The 26946-nt window shown below is 37.7% G+C and overlaps 1 protein-coding gene across 1 annotated transcript in view; it reads right to left on the bottom strand.

The window, feature by feature from the left end:
- The window catches only part of Necab1 (N-terminal EF-hand calcium binding protein 1), a 164060-nt gene that overhangs the window by 17543 nt on the left and 119571 nt on the right, over positions 1 to 26946 (bottom strand). The window contains exons 6-9 of the mRNA XM_005381766.2: positions 23092 to 23228; positions 17638 to 17759; positions 14843 to 14919; positions 9256 to 9309 (exon numbers count right to left, since the gene is read on the bottom strand). Coding sequence (XP_005381823.1) covers positions 9256 to 9309; positions 14843 to 14919; positions 17638 to 17759; positions 23092 to 23228 — 390 coding nt within the window. The remainder of the gene's footprint in view (positions 1 to 9255; positions 9310 to 14842; positions 14920 to 17637; positions 17760 to 23091; positions 23229 to 26946) is intronic.

Here is a 26946-nt window from a genome sequence, read left to right as displayed (position 1 = left end):
CTATTATTTGTCTATTTGTTTTCCTGAGAAACTATTTTGTAGATAATAATACGTAAAACGATAACCATTGATAATTTCCTACCATTTTGTCTGTAATTTGCTGGGTCCCCCCTATTATTATGTTATCCTTCTTTTATTCTTTAAAATAAAAAAAACTTTCTTTGTAAATAGTAAATATTTTATTTTAAATGAATATTTATTTTTGTGAAGGTAATCTATGAACATGATTAAATATTAAGAAGGAATAAGTGTTCCTCAGTGAACACTGTGTTCCTTTCACACCTGTCTCGGAGCCACTCACTCCTTCTTCACAGGGTGTTGCTATTGCTAGGCGTCTTCTGAACTGATACAGAGCCATCCTGTGCATGGAAATGTGCTGTATTCTGACTCTTCCCACATTATTTGTTTTGTTTCTTGTTTTTTGTTTTTTGTTTTTAATCTAATAATATATCTTGGAAAGTGTTTCATAACAGTACATGCAAAACTGCATTTTTTATTACTTGGTTTTATATTTCATACATTTTTAATGGCCACCTAGCTTTCCATTATGTGCATATATAGAAATGTATTTTACATACACCCTATCATTCATGCTTAGCCTATTTTTCTCATACTCTTTCACGATGTTGCAATAAATAATATTGTAAACATATCACTAGAATACATGTGAGATACTCTTTCAGAAAGGAATAGTTAAGCCAAAGTGTGACTTTAGTCAGTATCATATTAAATTGGAAGAAACTGAAAGCTTTCCCTCTAAATAAAAAACAAGACAAAGATACTCTCTATCACCACTACTCTTCAGTACAGTTCTTGAAAGATTATCCACAGCAATTGGGCAAGAAAAAGAAATAAAAGATATATGTATAGGGGAGGAAAAAGTCAAACTATCATTAATTGTAGATAACATGATAATCTGCACAGAAGACACAAAAAATTCCACCAAAAATCTTAATGCCAAATTCAGTAGTTCAGGGCCAGGGATATAGCTCAGGAGCACACATGCCTACCTGGCAAGTGCAAGGTCCTGAGTTTGATTCCCAATACCAAAACAAAAACAAACTCAGTAGTTCAACAGGAGACAAAATTGACACACAAAAATCGATAGCATTTTTGTACACCAATAGTAAGCTAAATAAAAAAATAAATAAGGGAAACAATAACTTTCACAATAGCATCAAGAAAAATTAAGTACCTAGGAATTAACCTAAGCAAGAAAGTGAAAGATCTCTACAATGAAAACTACAGTACTCTGAAAAAAAGATCACAGAGGACATCAGAAAATAATAGACATCCCCTCTTTTTGGATATGAGGAACAAATACAAGCAAAATGACAATACTTTCAAAACTGATATACAGATGTAATACAATCCCAATTAATGCCAATAGTTTTCTCCATAGAACTAGAGAAAACAAGTCTAAAATTCATATGAAACTAGAAAAGATTTAGAACAGCAAAAGCAATCCTGGGCAACAAAAGCTGAGCAGAAAGAATCGCAATTCTAGATTTCAAGCTATAAGTTAGTCTACAAAGTGATTAAAAACAGCCTGGTATTGGCAAAAACAAAAACAAAAACAAAAAACAAAAAGAAATCAAAACCAACCAACCAACAAACCAAAAATAGACATGTGATCAAACAGAGAGGATGCAGAAAAACTCCAGCACATTCAGCTACTGGATCAACAAAAGGGCCAAAAACTTATGTTGGAAAAAAGATAGCCTCTTTATAAATGGGGTTGAGAAAACTGGCTATCCACATGCAGAAGACTGAATCTAGACCTTTATCTATCATTGTGTACTAAACTAAAATCAAAATATATCAAACATCTAAATATTAAAACAGAAACTTTAATCTGCTGGAAGACAAAATCGGTAAAATATAGGTGTAGGCAAGGACTTTCTGAATTGCACAAGAGGTAACATCAAGGATCAACAAATGGAACAGTATCAAATTAAAAAGCTTCTGCACAGTAAAGGAAACAACCAACAGAGTGAAGAGACAACCTACAGAATAGGAAAAAACTTTTCCAGCCATATGAAAAGGAAAACTAGTCTCTAGAATATACAAAGAACTAAAAAAGTCAGACCTTTTCAAAATAAAAGCTCTATCAAAATGGGCAACTGAAATAAACAGACACTTCTCAGAAGAAATACAGATGGCCAATAAATACTTGAAAAAGTGTTCAACAGCTCTGTCCATTAAAGAAACGCAAATTAAAACAACAAAGAGGTTTTATCTTACTCCAAGAAGAATGGCTATCATCAAGGAATCAGATAAAAACAAGTGCTGGAGATGGTTGGGGTGGGGAGGAGGAGCCTGTCTTCATTGTTGGTCAGAGTGCAAACTAGGACATCCGTGATGGAAATTAGTATGGAGATTCTTCAAAAAAGAAAAACTAAAACAAGAAATTCTACTCTACTCAGCGATTCCTCATTTAGGTATCTTCCTGAAAGAGTTAAACTCGTCATATTATAGGAATCCATGCATACCCATGTCCATAGCAGCACAATTCACAATAGCTAAATCTTGGAAGTGGCCTAAATATCCATCAGCAGAGGAATGGATAAAGGAAACGTGGTATTTATACACAATGGATTACTACTCTGCCATTAAGAAATATAAACTTGGTTCATGTGTAGGAAAATGGATGCACCTGGAGACCATAATATTAAGCGACATAAATCAGACACAGAAACTTAAATATCACAGAAATATAGAGAACAAAATAAAACACAGATAACAGAAAAAAAAAAAAAAGACATGAAGGGAGGTGGGTCAGTAGGGAAAAAAATGCAGCCAGGAGGGACGGGAGGAGAAGGACAAAAGGAGTAAGATGTGTTGTTATGTGTGTGCACCAAGTCCTTACGATGAATGTAACCACTCTGTACTGAAAACATGTACTAATAAAAAATGCACTGAATTTCATTTTGACCTCTGTAGTGTAGTTACCCTCCAGGGAGTTTAAATTTCCACCAGATACACAAGATTACATTCCCATGCTCTTGCCAGTATGGCATGACACTAAACTTTTTTTAAATACATGTGTGCAGTACATAACAACTACAGTTATCATGTGGAGCTGGCGCATGTACAGAACACATCTTAGTTCACTTATATTTCTTTCTCCTCCTCCCCCTCCCTCCATCCCTTCCCATTTTCAAATGATCTATCTTTCTGATGCAGTAGTAAATATTTCAGGCTTTGTGTCCTACATGGCCCCTACTATTACAATGCAAAAGCAGCTATAGATAAAACATAAGCAAATGGGTATGACCATGGTGTTCCGGTACAACTTTAGGTACATAAGTACCAGGCTATCATGTGCCAGCCCTCACACTAGGGTAATGTAGGATGCATAGAACAAATCTGAGGCCTTACACTTATCAGAAAGCACTGGTGAGATCAGCAAAGCTGATGTGCCGCTGACTACAGATATGTGAGGAATGCCATCTGACGCCCTAATGACAGTCTCCCTGGCCCCAGGCTAAGTTTTCCACCTGCAACACTATGGTTAGTTTTAGCCACTGAAATTTGGGGTGGGACATTATGCAGCAATAGCTGACTGCTTCATTCACTGATGAGAGTATGAATGGAAAAATTAAACTCTTGGCTCCTAGATTTTATTTTGCAATCCATGTAAGATCTCTTTCCCTTCTTTCCTCAGACATTTACACAAAGAAATCAGTTTATAAGGCACAGATAATCTGCTAAAGTTTAACTATTCTGACAAAAAGACCTTTTTGAATTGTTGAATACTGAGTTGGGAAAAGGGGAAAGAAGTCTCACTGTCTTCTTGATATTTATGTGTCTCTACCAAAGCCTGAAAGCTTACAGAAACTCCATAACCCCAGTCGTGGTTAGCTAGTGCAGATCATTTTTAGTGGTAGAATATTCTTTCATGGTGCTACATTTTTGTTTCTCTGATCCAGAAGGAGTAGCATACCTTTTGCCATTTACCTCATGAGAATTTTGTTACAATCGAACTGTGGTGAAATACTGGGAATTTCTCAGTCTGAAATTTCTGTGTTCCCAGGTAGAGTCAATCGTAGTTTACAGAATTGCCTGTGACACTAGGTCAGTGTTGTATCTGCCTTTGATTTCTTGGAATCTTTCAAGAAATGTCAGCTTTTTAAAATCTGATATGTCTTTAGGAGACAGGTATATTTTAAAAGCAACTTATTTTTCACATTATCTGGTACCATTTACAATGGTGTTGTGAGTATATCTTTAGTGACATAGTGGATTTTCTTGAGTATTATAACAATCTCTTAACGGTTTTTGCAAAGCAAGAACATGTGTTGACTTGACACTCCTTGACAGATTAGTTGGTGATAGTCCCCCACTTATGAACATATGGCAGAATCAATTTACTTCAAACATTATTCAAACATTATTCATTGGTTAGATGAGGGTTAAGAGGCAAAAAAGATTTTAGATTTGGAGACTCCTGTTATGATAAGGAGTATGCGAAACTTTCTTAGTGTATTCAACAGCAATATACAAAGAAGGTTTGAGATTTTAAAAAGCACAAGAATGTCCTCTTATGTCTTTAAACACACTTCTTTTCAGTGTAAAAAAAATGTCTGGGAAATTATTGTGATATTCCAATAGTCATTTGGTAAGTAGGGCCACACAAAGCACACAGTGGAATTGGTAAGGAAGATTTAGGTAGATCAACTACTTGGCCACACCCAGCATGTGTGTTCTGATGGGAGTGATCCCTTTCAGAAATCCCATTAACCTTCCATTGATTCTTACCCACTGCCTACTGTTTGACAGTTAGAGGACCATAAAATATCCCCAAATTTTCAACAAGTTATAAGATCACAGTGTTAGCGTTTAGATCTGGGTACACCCTGATACACATTCATTTCCTATTTTTATTATAGCAACAATAGAAATCAGAAACTGTCAAGTTGTTATTTTTATGTAGTGTTTGTTACAAATCATTTAGGACATTTTAATGTTCATTTGTAGTACTATAGTGTTCTTTTGGTACAATGTTAAAACATTCAAATAGTAAAAGATAAATGAATGCTGCTTAAAAAATTATTCTTTCTGACTTTGCCTTAAATATGCCATTCTGGAAACATTCTCTAGTCTCCTAAACTAGATTTTGTCTCCTTGATGTGAAAATCTATACTTTCTTGTAATAATATTCATATTTTATTACAGATTCTTATCAGATACCTGTATTTCTTTCTGATCTGTTTTCTACACTGTAAAAGTCACCAATTTATCTCTAGACCTTCTCTCCGGGCCTGATACACAGTGGAGCAGTTGGGTTAAGTCATTTGTGGAGCAACAAATAAAGATGATTTTGCTTTTGACTACTGACTATTATTAAAATCCCTTTAATAACTTTTATGTATTTATTCATTCCAGAAGTAGATGGAAGTGACCCTGAAAACTCTTGAATACTGTACAATTGTTAGGTGTTCTTTTATTTATCTCTATAATCTTGTCCTTTACTCTCTTCTTTATCAAGAACAAAGGGTATAAATGAAAAGATTTGGCTTTACCTTACTAGCTATGTGGCCTTAAATAAATTACTTACCTTTCTCATCTTAACCCTTCATACAGTTTAAATAGTGGCCTTTATACCACACAGCTTGGGGCAGGATTAAATAGAACAGTGTACACAAATACTTTGGCTATAGTAGATATTTAGTAAAACTTACTTCCATTATTTTGGATTAGGAGGAAAATGGACTAAAAAAGATATCACATCCTAAGACTCATCCTGTCATAATGGTGCACTGCTCGGTAAAGTAGATATGACAGTGCTAGAGTGGAAGGCTTCTTCTGTGCTTTTAAAAAACTCCACCAAATAGTGTGCTATGATCTTATGGTAGGAAACCTCATGAAATAGTCCTCTGTCTAGAGACTCGCTGACAAAGAATAGCTGTACTTTAATGGCCAGAAATCCACCAAAAACAGACTGGAAGTTGTGACTGTTAATCCTGCCATATCAGCTTCATTGATTAAGAAACACTTAGCAGTCACATGGTACAGTACACTCCTGGGTTTGCCTGGGCAGGTCCTGGAGGCATGCCCCTGGTTCTGCGTATTGTCGCTTGCCCATTTCTCTCTGGCATTCACCTCCAGCGCTGCATTCCTGCAGGTGTGAACTAAGTATCTTTGCTCCTCCACACCCTTCTACCATGTTACTTCTGCCTGGAAGCCAGTCAACCACAGACTGAGTTCCCTGAAATGAACTAAATTAAACCTCTACTTTAAGTTGTGGGTGCAAGGTATCGTGTCTGAGCAATGAGAACACAGACCAATAGAGAAATGTTACCTTCTGGCAGTGCGTATAGGTCAGGTGCCTAATTGGTGAGGTTCAGCTATAGTTTTGAATGCTCTCAACATCTTAATTTCTTCATGTGTAGCATGGCGCCACTGATGGCTGTGGTGAGGATCAAGTGAGTGGGATGTGTGGGTGTTCAGCATCACTCTTGGCAGAGAGCATGCACTCAGTGGAGACTGGCTTTTAAAAAACGAAGTGCAATACAAACTTAGACTTTGCTCTCTGTTGTGGAATTTATTGTTAAAAGCTCTAATGCCTTCACTAATGGAAAAGAAAAAAATGTCTTTAGTCAACAAATTCTAAAGCTGGTTTTAGGCACCAGAATAAATCATTGAACACTTAGTAGGATACAATTATGAGTACTGGCTTTGAAATAACTATGAAAAATGGTTTTGTTTATTCTGAATATAAGAGGTTTTGTAGGAATCGATAGTAATGCATGTACTGCCACTAATAAAAAGTACTGCTTTTAATGACAAATATATTAATGTTAATTGATTTTTGTTTTGTTTTGTTTTTTGTTTGGTGGTTGTGGTACTCAGAATTGAACACAGAGCACTGTACTGAGCTACATTCCCGGCCTTTTTCATTTTTTATTTTGAGCCAGAATCTTGCCAAGTCACTGAGTTACCCAAGCTGGGCTCAAATTTATGATCCTCAGTATCCCAGAGTTCTGTGATTACAGTCATGTACCATCACACTTGGCTCTTATTGTTAATTCTGAGAGAAAATAATCAGCGTGAGCTATTACTATGTTTCTATTCCCAAAGATCATACTTATTTTTACCTATTATACATGGTTGAAAATAGTGAAAGAATATCTCATCCTGCTTTTAAAGAGTATTGACAACAGAACTGTCTTTCCAGTCCTAATTTTTTAAAGTGCAGCAGTGATTTAAGGATGTGGCAAATATTTAAATTAAATAAAAACTCAGTACAGTAAAAGACACATTGCAAAGAATGATGGGATGTAATAGAAGTGACAGAGTTTACTATTAGGAAGGCTAATAGTAATGTATCTTTTACTGTAACAGGTTTTTAAATCTAAACATGTGTCATATCTGTAAGTTTTGATCACCCCCCATTGGTCAAAAGTTTATGGCATTTTCTGTCAGGTGAAAACATAATGGTGTGTCCTCATTCACACCATCCACATTATTTACTAGGTCTGGAGTTGTGCAACTTCTGGTTCCTCCTCAAAGTCAAAATGACCACGAAAGGCAAATGTTTTGAAAAGACTCAGAACATCGAGGTAGCCTTGACAGCACAACTAACGACACATGTGAAAGACTTTCAGAACTATTTCAGAAAATGGCCAAAACAAACAAACAAACCACCCAGAAAACCAATGGAATATGTGTTCAAAGTGAAGGGAAGTATCCTGAGGGGGATTAAAGGTGATGTGTCTTTTACTGTAATACATTTTTAAAATTTAAATTTCACTACATGTTTTGACCATACTCACACTTTACATGGTATTGCATTAGTAATCCTGTGTGTGTACTGATCTTTTAGGGTGTGTACTGGCATTGATCTCTCTCTTCTGTCAAGGCTTAGCAGATGTCACAGCTGCTGCCTTTCACAAACAACCCTTGCATGATTTTCCTCCCTCATAGATAGGGATTAATGGTCTCACATCACGAAATTATTTAAGAATAGACAATTGTCTCTCACAACATTAGAAGAGTTGTGTTCATTTTTTCTGAAGTTGTTCTCCTCAAGCCTATGAGATGATACCAGACGTGGCATCACAAGATCAACAACTGCTGCACCTACAAGACCACACGAACCAGCCATCCTAGGATGGAGCCTCCAACCTGCTCACCGTGCTATAGAAGTCAGCCACTGTAAAATCTGAGGTGCCCGATGGGCTAACACAGACCACAACCATGTCTTTGGAGAAATAAAAGTGTCGAAAAATACAGTTGTATCATGGGAAAATATGCAGATCTCTAAGAGTCTAATGGTAGCAGCCATTATTCAACATTTCTGAGAAACCCCAAGGCTTTCCATGAAGAATCCTTTTGTAACCCAAATTTGAACAAATGGGCAGGCGCCTATCACGTGAGTGGGCATTGCTGCCATGTGGTCAGTGCCTGGGAAACACTGCACCATATACAGGTGAAATGTATTTCCCAGCTTCCATGTAAATGTGACTAGTCCCTCAACATCTACAAAGCACATAATACACGTAAAGTATTTTGAAAACAGTGATTTTCTGTTGGTATCCAAGATCACAAAATCTAGTTTCTCACTAAATGTAAATGCAAACATCCAACTTCCCCAAATAGAAGGTACTGTAAATATGTGTTAAGATAAAATGATAAAATCACAGTACATGTTGCTTTTCAAATAATTTATTCACTAATTTTTTTTAATTGCAACTCAGTTTACCTTTTAGGATTACTTTGTCTATTTTCATCCAATTTTCATAAATTGTCACCACTATGCATACATTTTCCCCAGGGATATAAATGGTCCCTTTTCTCTAAACATCAATTTATTCTTTGAAAAATTATTTTTGAGCATTTAAAGGTTTCTATATTTAGGCTAAACACTGGAAATACAATAACAAATAGGAGCAGGCTTCAGCTCAGGTATGTAAAGTACTCAACCTAGCAGAGTTTGCAAAATGTGTTTATGATCAAATTTGCATGTTAGCCTTTTCTGGCAGTCATATCCATTCAATTGCTCAAAAACTCCATCGATTTATACATGCATAAAAGTTTCATTTTTCATCTACTACATGCTGAGGGTTTTCACAAAAACCCTGTGAAGTAGATATTATGCTTCTACAAATCACAATTTAGCCATGCAAAATGAAATATGTTCACATGTTCACTCAATTTTTAAACTTGTAATTGAGATAATAGTTTTTGAAGATATTCAACCATGTCTTAAAAGTGTATATATCTAAAATTTTCACCTGGAAAGGTACTTACAGATTTAGTATTCCCTTCAATAACTTCTTCTTCCAGGGGTTCAAGTTTTAGATCCTTCAGAGGACGAAATGGCAGGGAAACCAAAAGAACAATGACAATAAACACCCAGAAATTAAATAATTAAAACAAACATCATATATTCATATATTTTTTTTTCGTGGTTAATATTGTACCCAAAGAACTTTATTGTCTAAATAAGATGAAAACATTCTGATTTTAAAAATCGAGAAGGAAATGGCAGATTAGGGAGGTACAGAATAGATACTAGATAATTAAAACAACACCATAAATTCAAAATAATTTTGATTTTCAAAAATTGAGGAGGCAATTACAAGAAAAACAGCATAAAACAGAAATTAATTAAAGCAAACATAATAGATTTATATATTAACTTTTTCATGGCTAATATTGTACCATAATAATCTCATTATCTAGATGAGATGAAGTAATTCTGATTTTCAAAAATTCAGTTGTTTTTCTAGGCGTGGTGGCCCATCCCTGTAATCCCAGCACTCCAGAGGCTGAGGCAGGAGGATCATTGTGAGTTTGAGACCAACCTGGACTACAAAGTGAGCTCAGGGTCAGCCTTAACTGCACAGCAAGATGCTGTCTCAAAAAGACAAAGAAAAAAAATTTAATTGTTTCAATAAAGCCTCATTTTGCTCATTTATCAATTGTGAGAAGATATTTCAGATGCATTCAATTTGTTATTGCTCTAGGTTGATTCCTATGTTGCCATCATGGAGCAAAAAGGAAGAGTGACATACATTAAAACAGAGTTGAAGGACAGAAAGGTAAGAAAAGAAAATTTTAGAATAACTGTGCCTAACAGGTTGATTTTTTTCTGCACTGAAAACTGTTGCATTTCTGCTGTTCTTACTAGAGAGATTAATCTATTGTTATAATACATCTACATTGCAACACACATTTTGCTTTACTAAAAAGAAGTGAATGAGAAGGTAGATGAAAATACTGTTGATGTTTACTAAAAAGTGAAGGACTTGGTTATGATTTAGCCTCTGGGATGACTGGTGAATAACAATAACGTCCTAGTGGAACCAAGTGTATATTCTCCAAGGACATCATTGTATGAGTACATTCCTCATATTTCTTCCAAGTGAAGATTATGCATAATAATTCCTTCAGTTAGATAAGAAACAAACTGAAAGCTGCAGAAATCCAGACTACATGAAATAACATGAACATGTTAACAAGAGAGCAATGTGGACCTAGAGGTACTGCTCTGAGACCGCAACTTTGAGCAGGTTATTTACCTTGTCTGTGATTCACTTTTACTGATCCTTTGCTTTACCTTCTCTCTCCCTCAGTCTTTCTCTAGCTGGCTTTTTCTTGTCTTTCACAGCTCAGCTCAAACGTAGCCTCCTCAAAGACATCTTCCCAGACTGCTTTGAGCATCTGACCTCTTCACTGCAATCACATTGCCCTGCTTTTTTCATAGCACTTTCCACTATCTGATTTCATCTTGTTTCTTAAACGTGTTTACTTGTTTTTTCTCTCTATTTCTTCAAAGACAAGGATCTTACCTGTGTTGAGCACCACCATATTCCTATTGCCACAATGGTGGCAGACACACAGTAGATACTCAACAAGGCTTGAATAAATGAATGGTTGGATGAATGCCACCTCAGAAATCATAGTTTTTTTCACAAAGGCAAAGGTATGTAACGAATACAGATGTGAACTGAATATTAAAAAGTATTTTACAGATGGACACTGTAACATAGTAATGTTCTTGACTGCTCTTTGCCTAATACCAGGTCAGGGATACTTTTCAGTTCTACCTTCTCTGATCTAAGGTATGGAAAAGTTACATTGTGTGAGTGTGATATTCTGAGCTACTCCTGTTCAACTGAGGATGCCCTATGACCTAATACACTGAGTACTTCATGAAAAATGAGAAGTCTTTATTGTTGTCCTTGTTGATGTTTTGTTTTACATTAAAGGGATTTTTTGCAGGATTAAACAAAACATAACATGCCCATAAATTCTTACACAGTATGAGGACAGAAGGAAAACCTGAAGAAACTTGCAGAAATGCTATTTTCCCTGGAGATGAATGGTTCCCTGGTTTGGTTCACAGTACCTGATCATAAATACTTAATAGGCAGAAAAGATAACATATGTCCCTCTGCAGGCACACTTCTTTTTAACAGGAGATCAAACCTAGCGCTAAACCACTGCGGGAAAGCAAGAGAGTCAGCAGCGAGATGACATGCACTTCGCCACTGTTTGGCAGTTGGGTAGTTTTTCTCTAAAAAATGAATTCAGCTTAGCACAGAATATGTTGCAGCAGAAGACTGAACTTCCCCTGCTTTTTCACTTGTTAAGACAGCTCACGCTGGCTCCACACAGCTGGAACCCCACACCTGAAACCATCACACTGTACTTTCAACACACCTCTTGGACATTGTGCTTGAAATGAATCTCTTTCACAGGCAGGAAGAGAGACAAAAAGTCTACGAAAGAAAGAGACCTGACAATAACGTTTGGGGAGGAAAAAGGTATGACTAAAGTTTGAGCCATTCCTTTAAAAATAACTATATACATTTTAAACACCAAATAAAGACAGGCTGCCCAAGAATGCCAAAACTACTTTCAAATGCAGTTTGTGTTCTTTAACTGAATTCAAAGTTATTTAACAAAAGAACCATTATATTTTAGTAGGATTTAGTTTTCAAAAAGATGCCCTGGATTCCTAGACTTCTAATATTGAAAAACTAATTTTCCATAGCCACTAATTTTCCTAAGAATCAGCTTATAGATTAATTGATGGAAATAAGGAAGGAGAAAAGCTGATCTCCAGCCAGCTCCTAGTTTAGGTGTTTGCTCCAGTAGGAGGCCAATAAATTCAGCAACTGAAGACTCTGTGGTAGGGGGAATGGTACCCTCCAAGGAATTGAACCCCTTGATTGACCTCTTCTACAGAATCTCCTCTTCAGAGATCTTTCCTACCCATGGGACCTTGGAGTTCCATCTCTCTGGGGATGGCCCTTAAGACAAGGACCCTCTGGTCTGATTTCTCTCAAACTAACATCTGACTGGGTATTTCTGCCTATGGTTCCTATTAAACCTCGAACTACACAGATCTAAAAAACTGGTTCACCTTCTGATCTCACCTCAGAAATTATCTCTCACTCACCTCTCCTTTTCCTGTTAATGGGATAATTGTCAGTCAGGCTGACAGTCAGGCTCAAATCCTCACTCTATGTTCCCACCATACTCACTCAATGGTGCTGTTAACTTTACTTCAAGTCTTTCAAATCTGCCACTTTCTTTTCCCTTGTTAACTTAGTAGAGGTCTATCTCTTGCCATATCTAATGTGGGTGTGGGATACACAAGCTACTCTTTCTTGCCATTGTCTGAGATGGCTCTCTGGGGACTCTGAGTTCAGCATTTTCTTGTTTTAGTCCATTTAGCATTTACTTTAATTCACTTTGCATTTTTCTGTCCAATTTCCTAGTTGAAAGATATTTTTGGTTTGTTACTGACCTGTTAAAAAATAATAAGTGCCTCCTGTTAACTTCAAGACAAAGTCCAAATCTCTCAGTGGATTACATATGGACATTGATGATCTGGCCCCAACCATCCATTCATCCACCCATCCATCCACCCATCCATCCATCCATCCATCCATCAGTTCATCCATTCAAGTTCACTTATCACTACTTTCCTAAATGAAGACTGAATCAAGTTGATCTACTTGACCCTTGCTCATACTTCACTCCCTTGTCCAGTTGTTCTGTGTTTTACTTTCTCATAGCAAATATTACTTTGGTCATGAGTTTGTGAGCTGGTCAATATTTATTTTCACTTTAATGATAATGGATTTGCCTTTCCATGAATCATCTCTTCTCCTTTCCATACAATGCTCTCAGATTTTTTTTTTTTTTTTTGGTTGTTCTCTGGTACTGGGAACCGAACTCACGACCTTGCGCTTGCCAGGCAGACGCTTTTGCCACTGAGCTAAATCCCCAGCCCCCTGCTCTCAGATTGTTAATCAAGGTGTTCTCTCATCTTCCATCCAAGAGGCCAACATGTTACCCCAATGAGAGCACGTCAGTGCTCTCTCCTGAATGCATTCAAGACAAGAAGTAGAATCCTGAGCAGAGGGGCTGGGGATTTAGCTCAGCGGCAAAGCGCCTGCCTGGCAAGCGCAACGTCATGAGTTCGGTTCCCCGTACCGGAGAAAAACCAAAAAAAAAAAAAAAAAAAAAAGAATCCTGAGCAGAAAGTCAATAGACCGGAAATGGTTAGAGCTCATTTACTGCAGTGAAAATAGCCTGAGGGACTAAGTAATTCTTGTTCCCCACATCTTGGAAATTATATTGTCTCCCAACTTTTCCTAAATTCTCTAGACCAGCAGTCCCCAACTCGTTTGGCACAGGGAATACTTTCATGGAAGACTGGGTGTTGTGAACCCCTGCTCTACACAGTCTACTGATTCTTTGAGCACTTTCATAACCTTCCAAAAATTCTCAGTGTTATTAAATTAGAATGGTGATTTCTGTTGAATTCAGTCATCATTTTAGAAGTCCAACTTAAACCCTTCCTGCATGTGAGGAACTTCCCAAGGATCCCAGCTGACAGAAACCATTCCCTCAGGTGAACAATGTAGGCGTGCACCTGTTCCAATCCTTTGGCAAGGCGGAGTCAGGCTGCAAGTGTCCTGGAGCATTAGTTATGAGTTTTGTTCTGTGCTACCACACCTTAAAATTAATCTCTCTCTCTCTCTCTCTCTCTCTCTCTCTCTCTCTCTCTCTCTCTCACTCGCTCTCTCTCTCTATCTCTCCTGCTTTTTCTCTCTCTCTCTGAAGGCAGCTTATTTTTACAATTATAGTATGGATTCTTCAATGTCTGTGACTCTAACAAACATAAATGTTCCTTCTGTGGTGTATTCACAGAAAATACATTTTCTTACTAATTGACAAAGGTTGCCTATACCATCAAAGCTATTTAAGGGTAATATCACCTTAATAGCAGGACTTCTTGATCTGAGATGAATTAATCAATAAAATGTAATAACTAGGAACATATAATTTTAAAGAATTATCACATCCTAACTTGCTTGCTTACATCTTAATCTGCACGCTCACTAGGAAGCTTAACGCCAAAACCACCAATTAACATGATAGTTTCCAGAAGTCAAGTGTGAATTTTTTTTTTTTTTAGTGGACAGCACAGTCTTTCCCTGTATTTAGTTTTAAAGGTTCTCAAAATTTTATAACTTGGATGTTTCTAAAAGCTGTCATTAGTGTCACTAAAGCATCTGCCATCTATGTCACTTAGAAAACTTGAGTCAGAAAGTACAGTTGATTTATTAATTCTCAACCCTTTATCTTACTTTAAATGTAATTGGGAGCAGAGGGAGGAATTAACGTGAGCTTCTTTATTTCCTTTAACAAAAATAAAGGAAACCCCAAGAACTACTGACCAGAGTTTGATAGAATCACTGAGATCATGACTGTCATTCTAGCCTTCGGGCAGCCATGGATCCTGACACAATGAAGAATTAGCTCAGAATATCTTGAAAAGCAGGAAAGAGAAGATATAAGAGGAATCGCATACCTTCCTTTCCAGCCTATCAATTAATTTCTGGAGTCTGTTTATCTGGGTCATCCACTGGTTGTCTTCTTCTAGTAAGCCTTGGGGGAAATGACAAAGGCAAGACATGAAATTTTAGACAGAAGATGAACGCTTGATTATCCCTCCTTTTACCCTGAAGGAAGAAAACAGTGTTTTTGACTCATGAACACATTTTTAAAAATGTATTGCACTGAGTGCTTTCTAAGTTATTGGTTAGCAGAGATCCATACATCTTAATCGTTTTATTCCGACAGGCTGAGTTTTTATTAGTATACATAACAACAGACTATTGGCTACACTGTGACATTTTTGTAGGTGTACATAACATATTTTGATTATATCCAGCCCCCCGTTACTTCCCTGTTGGCCTCCCTTCCCCGACCCTTTCCTCTTCTCTAATAATCTCCCACAGGTCTGCTTTGTAATGTTGTCTGCATCAGCCTTTGATATTCAAGACAACAGATCCTGCTGAACCACGTTTACAATCCCATAAGGCAGTTGGTTTTCTTTTGAAAAGGACAGCATCAATCAATAATTCTAAAGTTACTTCTGGGACAGTGCAGGAGTCAATAAAAGGCATAGCCCTAACCTCGGAGGGGATAAATTGCAACAATCAAAAAAGAAGCATAAGAACAAGATAGCTCTGTGTCCCTTCCCAAGGACTGACCTGATGAATTTTCTAGTCATGGCTGAGTCTGTTATTCTGTACATTCGTATAGATGATATTTACATACAAATCTGTTAGATGTGATCAAAATATATAGTGAATGCATAACTTTAAAAAATTATTACAGTAAAAGACACACTGGCATAATCTCCATCAAACTTTCCCTCCTTACTTCAAGAACACTTATCCCATTGTTCTTGGGACTTTCTAAAGCAGTTTTGGAAGTCTTTTCCATGAGTGTGTTCATGAGGTATGATAAAAAACATGGCGAATGCTGCTGTTGAGTGCCATCCAACAGGCAGGCAGGCTTCTAAAAGCATTACCTGGTGTCCCCGTTAACTTCATTCATTAGATCTGGCACTTTGGCACTTGGCAACTTCTGGTTCTTCCCCAAAGTTAAAGTGACCATGAAAGGTAAACATTTTGAATCCATTCAGGACATCAAGGCAGTCATGACAGCACAACTAAAGGCATTCATGAAGGAGCACTTCCAGAACTGCTTCAGAAAGTGGCAAGAATGACGGGATAAGTGTGTTTGACACAAGGGGGAATATTTTGAGGGAGGTAAACTGCAATGTGTCTTTAGCTGCAATATATTTTTTAAAAATTTAGATATTCACCATATTTTTCTATCATACCACACCTGTGCATAAAATGTGTAAAGTGTATGTCTTGTCTATATTATATTTGTAATTTACATATGCATGTGTGTATATCTAGTACCAGGTTAAACATTATGTAAGTTCTGCTGTGGTTATTTGTTGTTGTTAATGCTACTGCGCAAAGCTAGGGTTTTGCAGTTGTGGTCTTATCCTCTGCACAAACTGGCATTCTCTTGTATCTTTATGGCAGCTTACTCAAACTCCTTTCACAGGTATTTAGAAGTAATATATTTAGTATTTATTGAAATGAGAGTGTGATTGAATTTATGACTATATAAATTCTTGCTTTAGGTTTGAATGCAAGGAAGTCAATACCTAAATTTTAAAGGAGCAGTGCTTCACATGAGAATTCACTTTTCTATCTGTCCTCTTGGGGGAAGAAGTCCGCCAAGTAAATTTGGATGTAAAAATGAACATTAATGCTGCCACAAAAAGTAACTATGAGAGGGACTGAGAGAGAGAGAGAGAGAGAGAGAGAGAGAGAGAGAGAGAGAGAGAGAGAGAGAGAGAGAGAGAGAGAGAGAGAGAGAGAGAGGGAGATCTTTGCAGTTAACCACTGAGATTTTAAGTTGATTCCCAATAAAAATGGACTAATAATCCATATGATCTTGGACAACCTCTGGACATTGGTTTCCTTAGCTGTGAAACGGCAAAATGGGGAAACTAATGTTGGGATGAAATAAAAGTGTGTTCAAGAAAGCACCTTTGAATCCTTCATGTAAGTCAATATAAATATAGGATATAGTTAGTACTTTTACTTTTTGAAATGTTAGCAATTTAGACTCCTTTCTGTAAAAATGACATGTTGAAGTGATAAATGTGCTTTCGTATATGTATGTTTTATAAAATCACTCCAATATTTGTCAACAAGCATTTGCATATTTTAGATTAATGTAAAAATTATAAACAATATGGTGAAAGTGAATAGCGAAATAATTAGCAGTATGATGTAGCCAATAGATCTGATACGACAAACCTCAAAAACACCAGGTCTGAGTAATCTCAACATGATAGGAAACAAGGACCCCTTCCCTGATGTGAATTTAGAGCGTGCTTAGGGAGACCTGGAGACCTAGAGCTTACTAGAGTGGAGCCTGTACCTCTTTGTGTCAGGTGAAGAGAAAACTGACCAGGGCTGTGTTGCGTGGAGACGCAGTCTTTCGGGCGTTAGCTGCTGGAGGGCGCGTTCTCCCCGCTCACTCCCTCTGGGGGTGCTTCCCACACGCTGGTGATGGAATTCATGTGGAAGCAGGTGCGGAAGTGTTGGGAGGTGGTTCGGATCACCAGCCACTTCTCAACGCCCTGCGTTCCTCACCTCTTAGCTTCAGACGTAGTAGAAGAGAAACGCTCTATTTCTACTCGTGATTAGCAGCTGTTTGTTAAATCATCCATTGGAAAATGTACAAGACACCGAGTATGAAGGCGCAAACCGACACACGCTGCGTTACCTGGAGTCCCGATGCTGAACTGCGGGCTGTTGGGAGAGAAGCTGTTGTGTCTCTGCACTCGGCGGCTCGATCGTTTTCCAGGCCACTGGATGGACAGCACTTCTGGCTTGGCCGGGCCCTGCCTGGAAGCGAGAGAGCGGTGAGCCTCCGTGTCCACCCTGTACTCCTGCCTCTTCACACTTCCGGCACAAAGGTTTTCAGGGTACAGAAGCGAAAACTTCTGAGTAGTACTCCTTGCAACAAGCCCAAGAAACCCAGGGTAATTTGCTTCTATTACGTGTAAATCTGAAAAAGAGAATTCTGGGCTGTCCTCCTTCTAAAAATTAGAAATATAAGTAAAAATTGTATCTTGTAATTAAAAAAAAAACTTTTTTCTTCATTGGCTATACTATTAATAGAAGAAACACTTGTATATATGTCATTATTTTTTGTTTAATTCATTCATAAGTTAATTTTTTTTTTTTCTGTCTTTTGAAACAGGGTCTCATTATGCAGTTCAGCCTGGCCTTGAGCTCACTTTGTAGCCCAGGCTGGTCTTGCACTCGCAACGATCCTCTTGCCTCAGACTCTGGAGTGCTGGGATTACAGCCATCATGCCTGGCTCATAAATTAATTTTTTGATCAAAGTTATGCATCCAAAAAGTCAAATAATTTCAAGAATCTTATTCCAACAAAAAGGAACACCCTTCCTCTATGCCCAGATCATAGCATAAGTGTTAGACTTGTGTTAGTCATTATAATGGCTTATAGGTCTGCTCTACCAAGCTGGAAACTCATGTGCTGGCCTGAAAATTTTTCTTGAATCATTGTTTTGCTAGAGTATCTCCTTTGTTCTCTTTCTGGAAATGCTATTTTTAAAGTATTAGACATCTTGGATTGTCCCTCTCATTTTCTTATTCATTCTTTCCTGTTTTTCATTGCTTTGTGGTGATTTCATCCTATCTTTACACTGAAATCATTCTCAGAGAATTACATTTTTTGCAATTACAATTTCTAAGAGTTCTTTGGTTTCCTTTGAATATTCTTTTGTTTAGCAGCATCCTGTCCTTAATCCACAAATACAGTATCTTTTAGCTTTTTTAAGGTGATGCTTTTCCTTGAAAAATTTCTTCTGTTCCCTGGATTATTTCTGCTTCTTCTGTTTATTTTCTCAGGTTTGATTTGTTCTTTCAGGTCCTGACAGCCCCTGTATTTCAGAGTGAAGACATACAAGGCTGACTGGGGCCTCCTTGTGAATGGCAGGATTGCCAACTCACAGCCTGTACTGCAGGGTGGACTGACTGGGTCTATCTATCGAGGACCCTGACCGCAGGCACCATTACAGTATATACTTTCTCTTGGACAAATCACATCCTTCAGAGAAGCAGCTCCCAACTGGAGGATATGAAGCTGTTGAAGATCTGAAAGCAGAGTGCAAAGGGGGTTTCAGACCTACTGTTCAGTAGGCAGATCTTCAATTAATGCCTTATTTTTAGCATTGTGCCCAGGTTCCTATTTGTGCTCAGCTTTTCTTCCTTTTTCCAGAGAGAACTTTCCTAGGGTTCTTCGGAATGGGAAGGGGCAGTCACAATGCAGCAGTAGACGGAGATTTCAGCACTGTACCAGTCCTCCTGTCACCTTGCCATCAGTCTCACATGTTACAAGCAATTCCTGAGCTTTTCTCAGATTCTCTGATGCTAATTGCTTTGCATCTTGGTTTTTACCAAGCTGATTAAGCTTCAGCTTTGCCAGACTTTTAAATCTGTTTCCACTAGCTTCATCTTCCTTGAAGCATTCCAGCTTCTGCTCCCTTGGCTCTTCTATCTTTATTTTTATCAGTTAATAATCCCCTTTTTCCTTGTAAATTTAACTCTATTTTTGTAAGGTTTAGGGAAGAAGCAAAGTAAACCATATAAATTTAATTTCCAATCTTCAAATATCCCTATAGTTTTTCCTATGGCATAAAAAAGCCAGCTTTCTAGCAGTGTTGGTGGTTATAAGTATTGCTAGTTAGAGCAGTATTTCTCTATGTTCAAATTATGGAACTATCAGCTGTGTCAAGTTCTATAATCACTTGTTGCTGAAATTAAAGCTTTTCTTTATGGTTGTTATAAACTTTGATCAAAAAAGAAAAATAACTTCAAGTCTATAAAGAATCATTCCATATCTCTGGATGTAAAAGAACCTTGAAAAATAGACTAAGCTTGCAGATTCCATCATAAAATGGAAATCCACATATAATTAGACCATGCTTCCAGAAATCTAGTTTTTAAGGAAGAGAAGTTTATGTATGAGGACATGGATCCTCTAGAGGGAAACGTCAGTACCACACAATGATTATTCTTGCCATTGGCTATTAGGTACTTCTGAGAGGCATGGATTAAAGGAGTTCCCATTTAGTCAATTTGCCAAAACAGATACAGAAATTGTTATAGAATGCCATCTGAAAATCTTACCTCTGTGACATCCCAGCTGGACGCATCCCTTCTCTCTGAAATTGCCATTTTCACATGAATAGATTTAGACATTTTGCCCAACAGGGCATGTCTACCTCATTATTGCAAGACGAATGATACTGTACGCTTCTGCCCTGGGGCTGATAAATGGAATATCTGACTTGTCTAAATTTGCTGTACTGTAATGAGTCTTTGTATTCCTATGTTTCTCAAATATTAAATCCCAAAGTAATGTCAGTGCTGGAAGGGAAGCAAATTACTACAACTGTGGGAATTTTAATGAAACTTGCACGTTGCATCTCTTGACTGTGTAGAATGTCATGAAGTCTTCCTTTATAATATAAATGCCTGAAGAGTTTTTGGATACAATGATTTGATCTGTCTTAGACAGCCTGCTCTCCTGTACTTCAAATCATTGTGAGTCCAATTTTCCTTAAGCCTTTATTTCATTATATTGCTCTTCTGTTTACAACCACCAATAGAAAACTATGACAGAGTTCAGTTTGAATGCATATGTCTAATGTCTAAGGTCTTCCTAAACTCCATATGTCAGTGAGATTGGTCTCCTCCTCATCCAGGTCCTAACCCACTGCTCCTCTGGAGGGTTCCCTTTACTTTGATTATCTTTCTTTTGGTCAGTTTCACGTAGTTAAAATGAAGTTGGACCACACAGAGGGAAATAACACAAAGTCCCTCTATCAAGGAACTCAGTATCTAATGGAGAAGGCAAATAAGTAAGGCATATATGAAAGGTATGCAGTGGGAGCTGTCGGTGGTGAAGTAAGAGAATGAAATTCTGTTTCAAGAGCGGTGATGTCTTCCCAGAGAAAGTACTGTTCAGTGGGCAAAGTCAGAGTTAACCAGATAAGTTGTGGGTAAGAGGGGCTGTGTGAGAGATGATGGGGTGAGAGGATAGCATATGGCTGTTTGAATTCATCCAAATGGTCTAATTCAAGTCTGATCTCTCCACAATACCTTGTCGCTGGTCTCTTTATTGATATCACAGCTTTTCTCGCTGTCTTTCTTCACAGGTTCAGTCCCCGGTGCTCTCCTTGCTTTTTTTTTTTTTTTTTTGTGGCCAGCTCAGGGAAGTGTGGCCGTGGGAAAAGTGACAAAGTCTCCCTAGGTCAGGACAACTCTTGCACTTCCATTTGCTTCACTAGAGATCCACATTGGATATTCTGGGCATGAACCTAGAGTGGTTACCTTTTTTCCTAGATGCTTTTCTATTTACCTCCAGGAAGGATAATCACAGATTTGGGCATCTCTGGATGCTTTTGTAAAATACCTTACAGTAATACTCTCCACATGGACGTCAGATTTGCAATAGTTCCCATTATTTCAAACAGTGTTAGAACTAGATATCTAGATGGAAAAGGTTCCTTAATCCTCATGCTTTCTACTTTTCATAGAGTCTATATTTTTATGCTCCTTCTCATCCAACCCAACTGCTATGCAGCTATTGGCAGCAATTACAACAGTTCAAGGCTGATCTGATTTAAAAAAAAAAAAAAATCCAAAGCACAGGGGAAATGGGGGAGCAGAGAGTTTTTCAAGCCTCTTCTCAGGTGGCAAATGACTAATTCTAAGAAAGGAGAACTCATTGTATTTCCAGAAAACTCTAAACAAAAGGCATAACAAAAGAAGCATCATTTCTACTGCAGGATCATGAAATCAATTTCATTATGCTTCAAGACATTTCGTTATCTTCTGCTCAAAGCTGAGGCATTGGGTTGTTGCTTTTTTAAAGCTAACCGTTACAGTTTATCTTTTAATATGGAATCACCTAAAAGTGGAACAGAAAGTCTGTAATGTGAACCCACCAAAGGGCAGATCCTGGTGTGCATCAGCTGCACAAAACTTTTAGAATCTGCAATTAGGAGCTTTTTTGTTAGAACTTGATGTCGACCACTCTTTTTGACAGTGGAAACATGGTTCAAAATTACACTGTTTTTAGGCATGTTGTAATAATTATATATCCATTCACTTGTCTAGAAAAATTGGTCCTAAAGAGTAATCCACTAGCCTGCTCAAAAAACTTAATTGTGCGTTTCTCCTTACTTTATGATCACATGTTAGATAAAGGCACATCTACAGGTTTAAAGTACCATATGACCAAAATTCATCATAAGAGCAAGAGTTTTGCCACACCCTTCATTAACTTGCAAAGTATGAATGATGACAAATCAATAATGTACTAACTGTTGTTAGAATTGCTTTGATATCTACTTTACACATTTCCAATGTAGATGTCTCTTTAGCATTAGTGCTTTTACATAGGTATTTTAATACCACCACTTTTCTTCTCAGTGGTACCTAATGGTAACATTGAACTTTGAAATCTTTCCCTCTTTCACTTTTTCCATTTCTTTAAATAATCAGGCTTATTACATTTTCAAGTCTCCCCAGCATACCCAGCTTCACTTATTCTGTAAGGCTCTTTCTCATCCTTTCTACATTTTCAAATTATACTCATTTGATCAGATGAGATTGGGCGCGTTCAGGGTGGTATGGTCATAGACAATACTCATTTGAAAGAAAAGCTCAAATGTCAAAGAGAAATTTCACGAGATGTACTTTTATCCCTCTAATATTTTAAAATCTTTTATTCTACTAAAACCTATTCACAATTTGCTTTCCTTTCTATATGATATTCATAATACTGTACCTTGCAGTGTAGGGGATTTTTTGCCCATTTTTTTATGTAATAGACTTTTGCTTCTTTAAGGATTAGCACTATGTTAAATTTAAATTGATATCACCTATATTGTCTTTTAAACTCTTCTCTGTCTACTAAATTTTCAATTCCAAATTGCTGAGTAAATGAAGGATATTTAAAAAAGAAGTAAAATGTTTTTTTTAGATGCAAATATCAAGGCAAGTAGCAAGTGGAGCTCCTTGACATTCCATTTAAATCCATTCATTTTCATTTTTCATTCTCATTAGTACAACGATTCTCGGCTGGTTCTCCCCAGGATTAGAATCACTAAGGAGACATCATATGAAAATGTTTAGTTGCCTTTCTTGACGAGTTTGCTCCTCAGTAGTTTCCATGGCACATTCCAGGGAATTCTGGAGAGACTGCAGCTGATTCAAAGTCTCCTTCAATAAAAATCGAGTGACAAACTGTTCCAGATTGGAAGCTTCTTGGTAGTCCTAAGGGTAAAAAACAAGTATATTTAAAAGTACAGTAGGAAAAAAATGACAAGACACTGGTTTCCTTCCATGTGTCCTTTGATCTCAGGCTAATCCTTGAAAAGGAGACAGGAAAGAAGAAAAATGTGTTGGCCCTGGAGTCTGTGGTCGGGCTCAACTCACCTATCAGAAGCAGGGTAGAGAGGCTGCACAAACTTACTAGCCCTGCCTCGAGATTAGGAAATCGGGGAAAACTCGGCAGTACTATGCAATAGACATGTGTAGAAAAATAAAAAAGGAAAAATCCTGGGAAATAATAAATAGGGTTAAAGTGTGACGAACTCAGGTTTTGTTCTGTGTCTCATTTAAATGATGACCATGCCATCAGATCCTTTCTCTATTACCAGCAACATGCAGTTGTGTCTCAGCAATTGGCTTAATTCCCTTGATGTATTTATTATGCTTGATCCATATTATGCTGAAGCCAGAGGAAATTATGCATAGTTATTTTAAAATTCTGAAAATGTTAAGCTTGGAATATTCCAACAGTTTACTAAGTCTGGTCATGTCCCTTGCTGAGCAACTACCTGAAGCTCACTTGCAGCTAACTTCTGGCATAACATTTCCACCACAAAAGCACGATTCCTTTCAGCAGCTTCAGGTCTACGTGAAGCTCACTGCAGGCTTGATGGTTGTAGTGCTTGTCTACGTAGGTGCCTGAGCTCTACGTGGTTGGTACACTTACCCGGCACACTGTGAAGTCTCAGGGAGAACTAAAAAAGAAAACCAGGCCAGCAAGAATGAAATGTCATCAGGACCATTCGGAGATCATAGGACCAGCCAACTAAATCTGATATCCTAGAGTTGTTGGTAGGAATGGTATATTCAAGTTCAGCTAAGGAAAGGATTGATTTAGCTCTGTCCCTAAACAAAATGATTTATGTGTGTGTGTGTGTGTGTGTGTGTGTGTGTGTGTGTGTGTCTGAAACTATAAAATTGAAAGGAGTGAGGGTGAAAAGATAATGCAATGAGTTACAAGGTGCTGTGGACTAAGAGGACATGTTTGTAAACCTAAGCAGACAGGATTTAGTTACTGAACTGCTCTATATCCCAACTTCCTTACTTATAAATCAGGCTAGTAACTCCAGCATATACTCTAAAATAAGAATATTCTGTGTGTCTATTAACTCTAAATTATAAAATATTGAACTGTGACTTCCTGATCTAAATTGCTTTGGAATTGTTCTCTATTAGCAGAACAACCTAATATAATTAAAAAAAAAAACTACACATCTTTCCTAATTTGAAATAGCAAAAGGTGGCATTCATCAGTGTGCTTTTTTAGGACATTCTTTGCAGATGATCAACACAGAAGATTTTTCTTACCCACCATATCTAATAGTATTATTTTAAAATAAAAAATTGTAATATCTTTAAAGTCCTTTTAGAAAACTATAAAGCAAAACATTACATGTTCATGAAAATCATAAGGATTATTATGAGATAAATCAATTTAAAAATACACAGAACACTTGATTTGATCTTATAGTTTGCAGTTTGTTGGCAATAAAAATTTTAAAGCATCATTTTTTGACATAGGGTCTCAGTATGTAGTTCAGGTTACCCTGAAAATCACTATATAGCCCAGGTTGGCTTGGAACTCACGGCAATCCTCCTGCCTCAGCCTCTTTAGTGCTGGGATTATAGGCATGTGTTGCTGCACCCAGATAAAACATCATTTTTAAATGTGCTTTTTAAAATCAAGGCAAATTTCCTTTGAGATGGAAGAAAATACGTAATTAAAAAAAGGTTGTGTTTCATTCCTTTTACATTGTTGTTTGCATTTTGTCAATCCATATTTTTAAAATTTATTAACATCAACACAAAGCATAATACATAGAGATTATGCCAACTACTTTTGCATCTCAGTGTACACTGTGACTAATCCAAAGCAAATGATACATTTTATTTTTATACTGTCTTTTTTAGTAATCTTTTTTCGAGTAAAGTACTGTAGGCAATACCCTAATGAATCTTCACCTCACTCAGTCTACCAATTTAGTAGTAAAAGGTATTGACTGTCATCCATGGGACACAGACTATTCCTGGTTGGGAGGTAGATGCCCTTCAGGAGTCACTATCTAGTTGGATGTCTGGAAAGAGGGAGTTCTGCTTGTTCACTTTGGTCTGAGTGAAAAGTAGAGAACAACTCATTTCGTTATGCCATTTTAAGCACTGAAAAGTGAAGGAAGCATACACTTACTAAGCAATGAAGTAGTGTTGGCCTTACTCTTTTTTCGTTGAAATGTTAAATATTTGTCATGTCAAGCCAGAATTATAGAACACGCAGACATTCTCTGGTTAGCTGACTCAAGTACTCCAGTAATTGCAATTAGATTTTGGCTTCTCAGACACCAAGGTCATGCCTTATACTTCTGGATCCTTTATGGTGCCCCGAGTAGATACCCATTCACTACCTGATTGTTTCACAGATAAACTCCTACCCTAACATTTATCACATTGCTATTGTTGCTCCCACATGCAAAGATTTTGATGCAGTTAAAGTTAGATATCTAGGGAAAGCTAACATCAGACAACTCGCTGCTTCGTCACTGCTTTCTTACAGCCAGTCAGGAAGTTTTGATGATGTTGATGTTTGTACCTCACTTGGATGAGCATTTGCTATCCCCGCCAGCCACCCTTCTGATAACATTATGAAATGTCACAACCCGTTGGTCAATATATTGGGCAGGAATCTTGCTGCCTCAACATTGGTGGTGCGGTAGGTGGGGAGCTGGATTTGAGACATGAATTTTTTTGAGTCAGCTATGCAGGTTTGATGTTGCATGCTGCCCTTAGAGGATAAGGAGAAGAACTTGTTTCCTGATGTTCCTGCTCATCTTTCAGGCTCTGCTCATGCACTGTAGCTCTGCACAGCCTTTCTTTGCCTAGAACCAGCCGCCTCCTCATAGCATCAGGCACAGTTCTCCTCCTTCTGCAATCCTCTAACACCTTTTCCCTTCCCAGGGTATAGGAATGTCACTTTATATTGCAATCTGTTGTTTACTGTTTTTTCCACTTCATTTTAGGTCAGCTCTTCATGGGTAAAGATTATGTCTTATTCATCTGTGCCTCCAGAATGCTCAGAATGAAGCCTGGCTCACAGCAGCTGCCCCATACATGCTTAAAGAGAGTGAGAGGAACATGTGAGGCACCCGCTGTGAAGAGGAAGGTACCCGAAGGAAAGTCTGAGCCCTGGGCTCTGCTCGTCCAGCTGGGCAAGCCCCGGCGCCCCCCTCTGCACCGCACTCTTGTTGTGTGTTGATGCTGTAGCCCAGCTTGCTTGGTCGTGTGGGCTCTGCAATAAGGGGAAATACAACTCTGCTCCTCACAGACTGTTTGCCCTCATTTCATGTTCTGGACCATTTGTTCGTCTTCTCCTTCCCTTCCCTTCTTCTGGATCTTAAGCTTTGGGCCTGCAGACCTAGGTGGAACAAATCCAATCTTGCTTCCTTTCTCTCAGATATGCAGCAGATGTTCCTTTGGAAGTCAGTGGCAAAAGAAGCAGATGGAAAATTAAATGGATAACAAGCTGGGAAATGTCAAAGCCTAGCCCTTTTTATTCTCAACAAATGTGTTGGTTGCGAAGGTACAAAAAGAGATCTTTGGATTCCTCACTCCCCAGAAGGTTTCTACATTGGTGTAAGGTGCACGTCCTTTGTGGAAAACCCAGAATTTG

This window comes from Chinchilla lanigera, unplaced genomic scaffold (assembly GCF_000276665.1).
Source record: "Chinchilla lanigera isolate Chin_1 unplaced genomic scaffold, ChiLan1.0 scaffold00016, whole genome shotgun sequence".
Lineage (NCBI taxonomy): Eukaryota > Metazoa > Chordata > Mammalia > Rodentia > Chinchillidae > Chinchilla > Chinchilla lanigera.
This window is presented reverse-complemented; position numbering and strand designations above follow the sequence as displayed.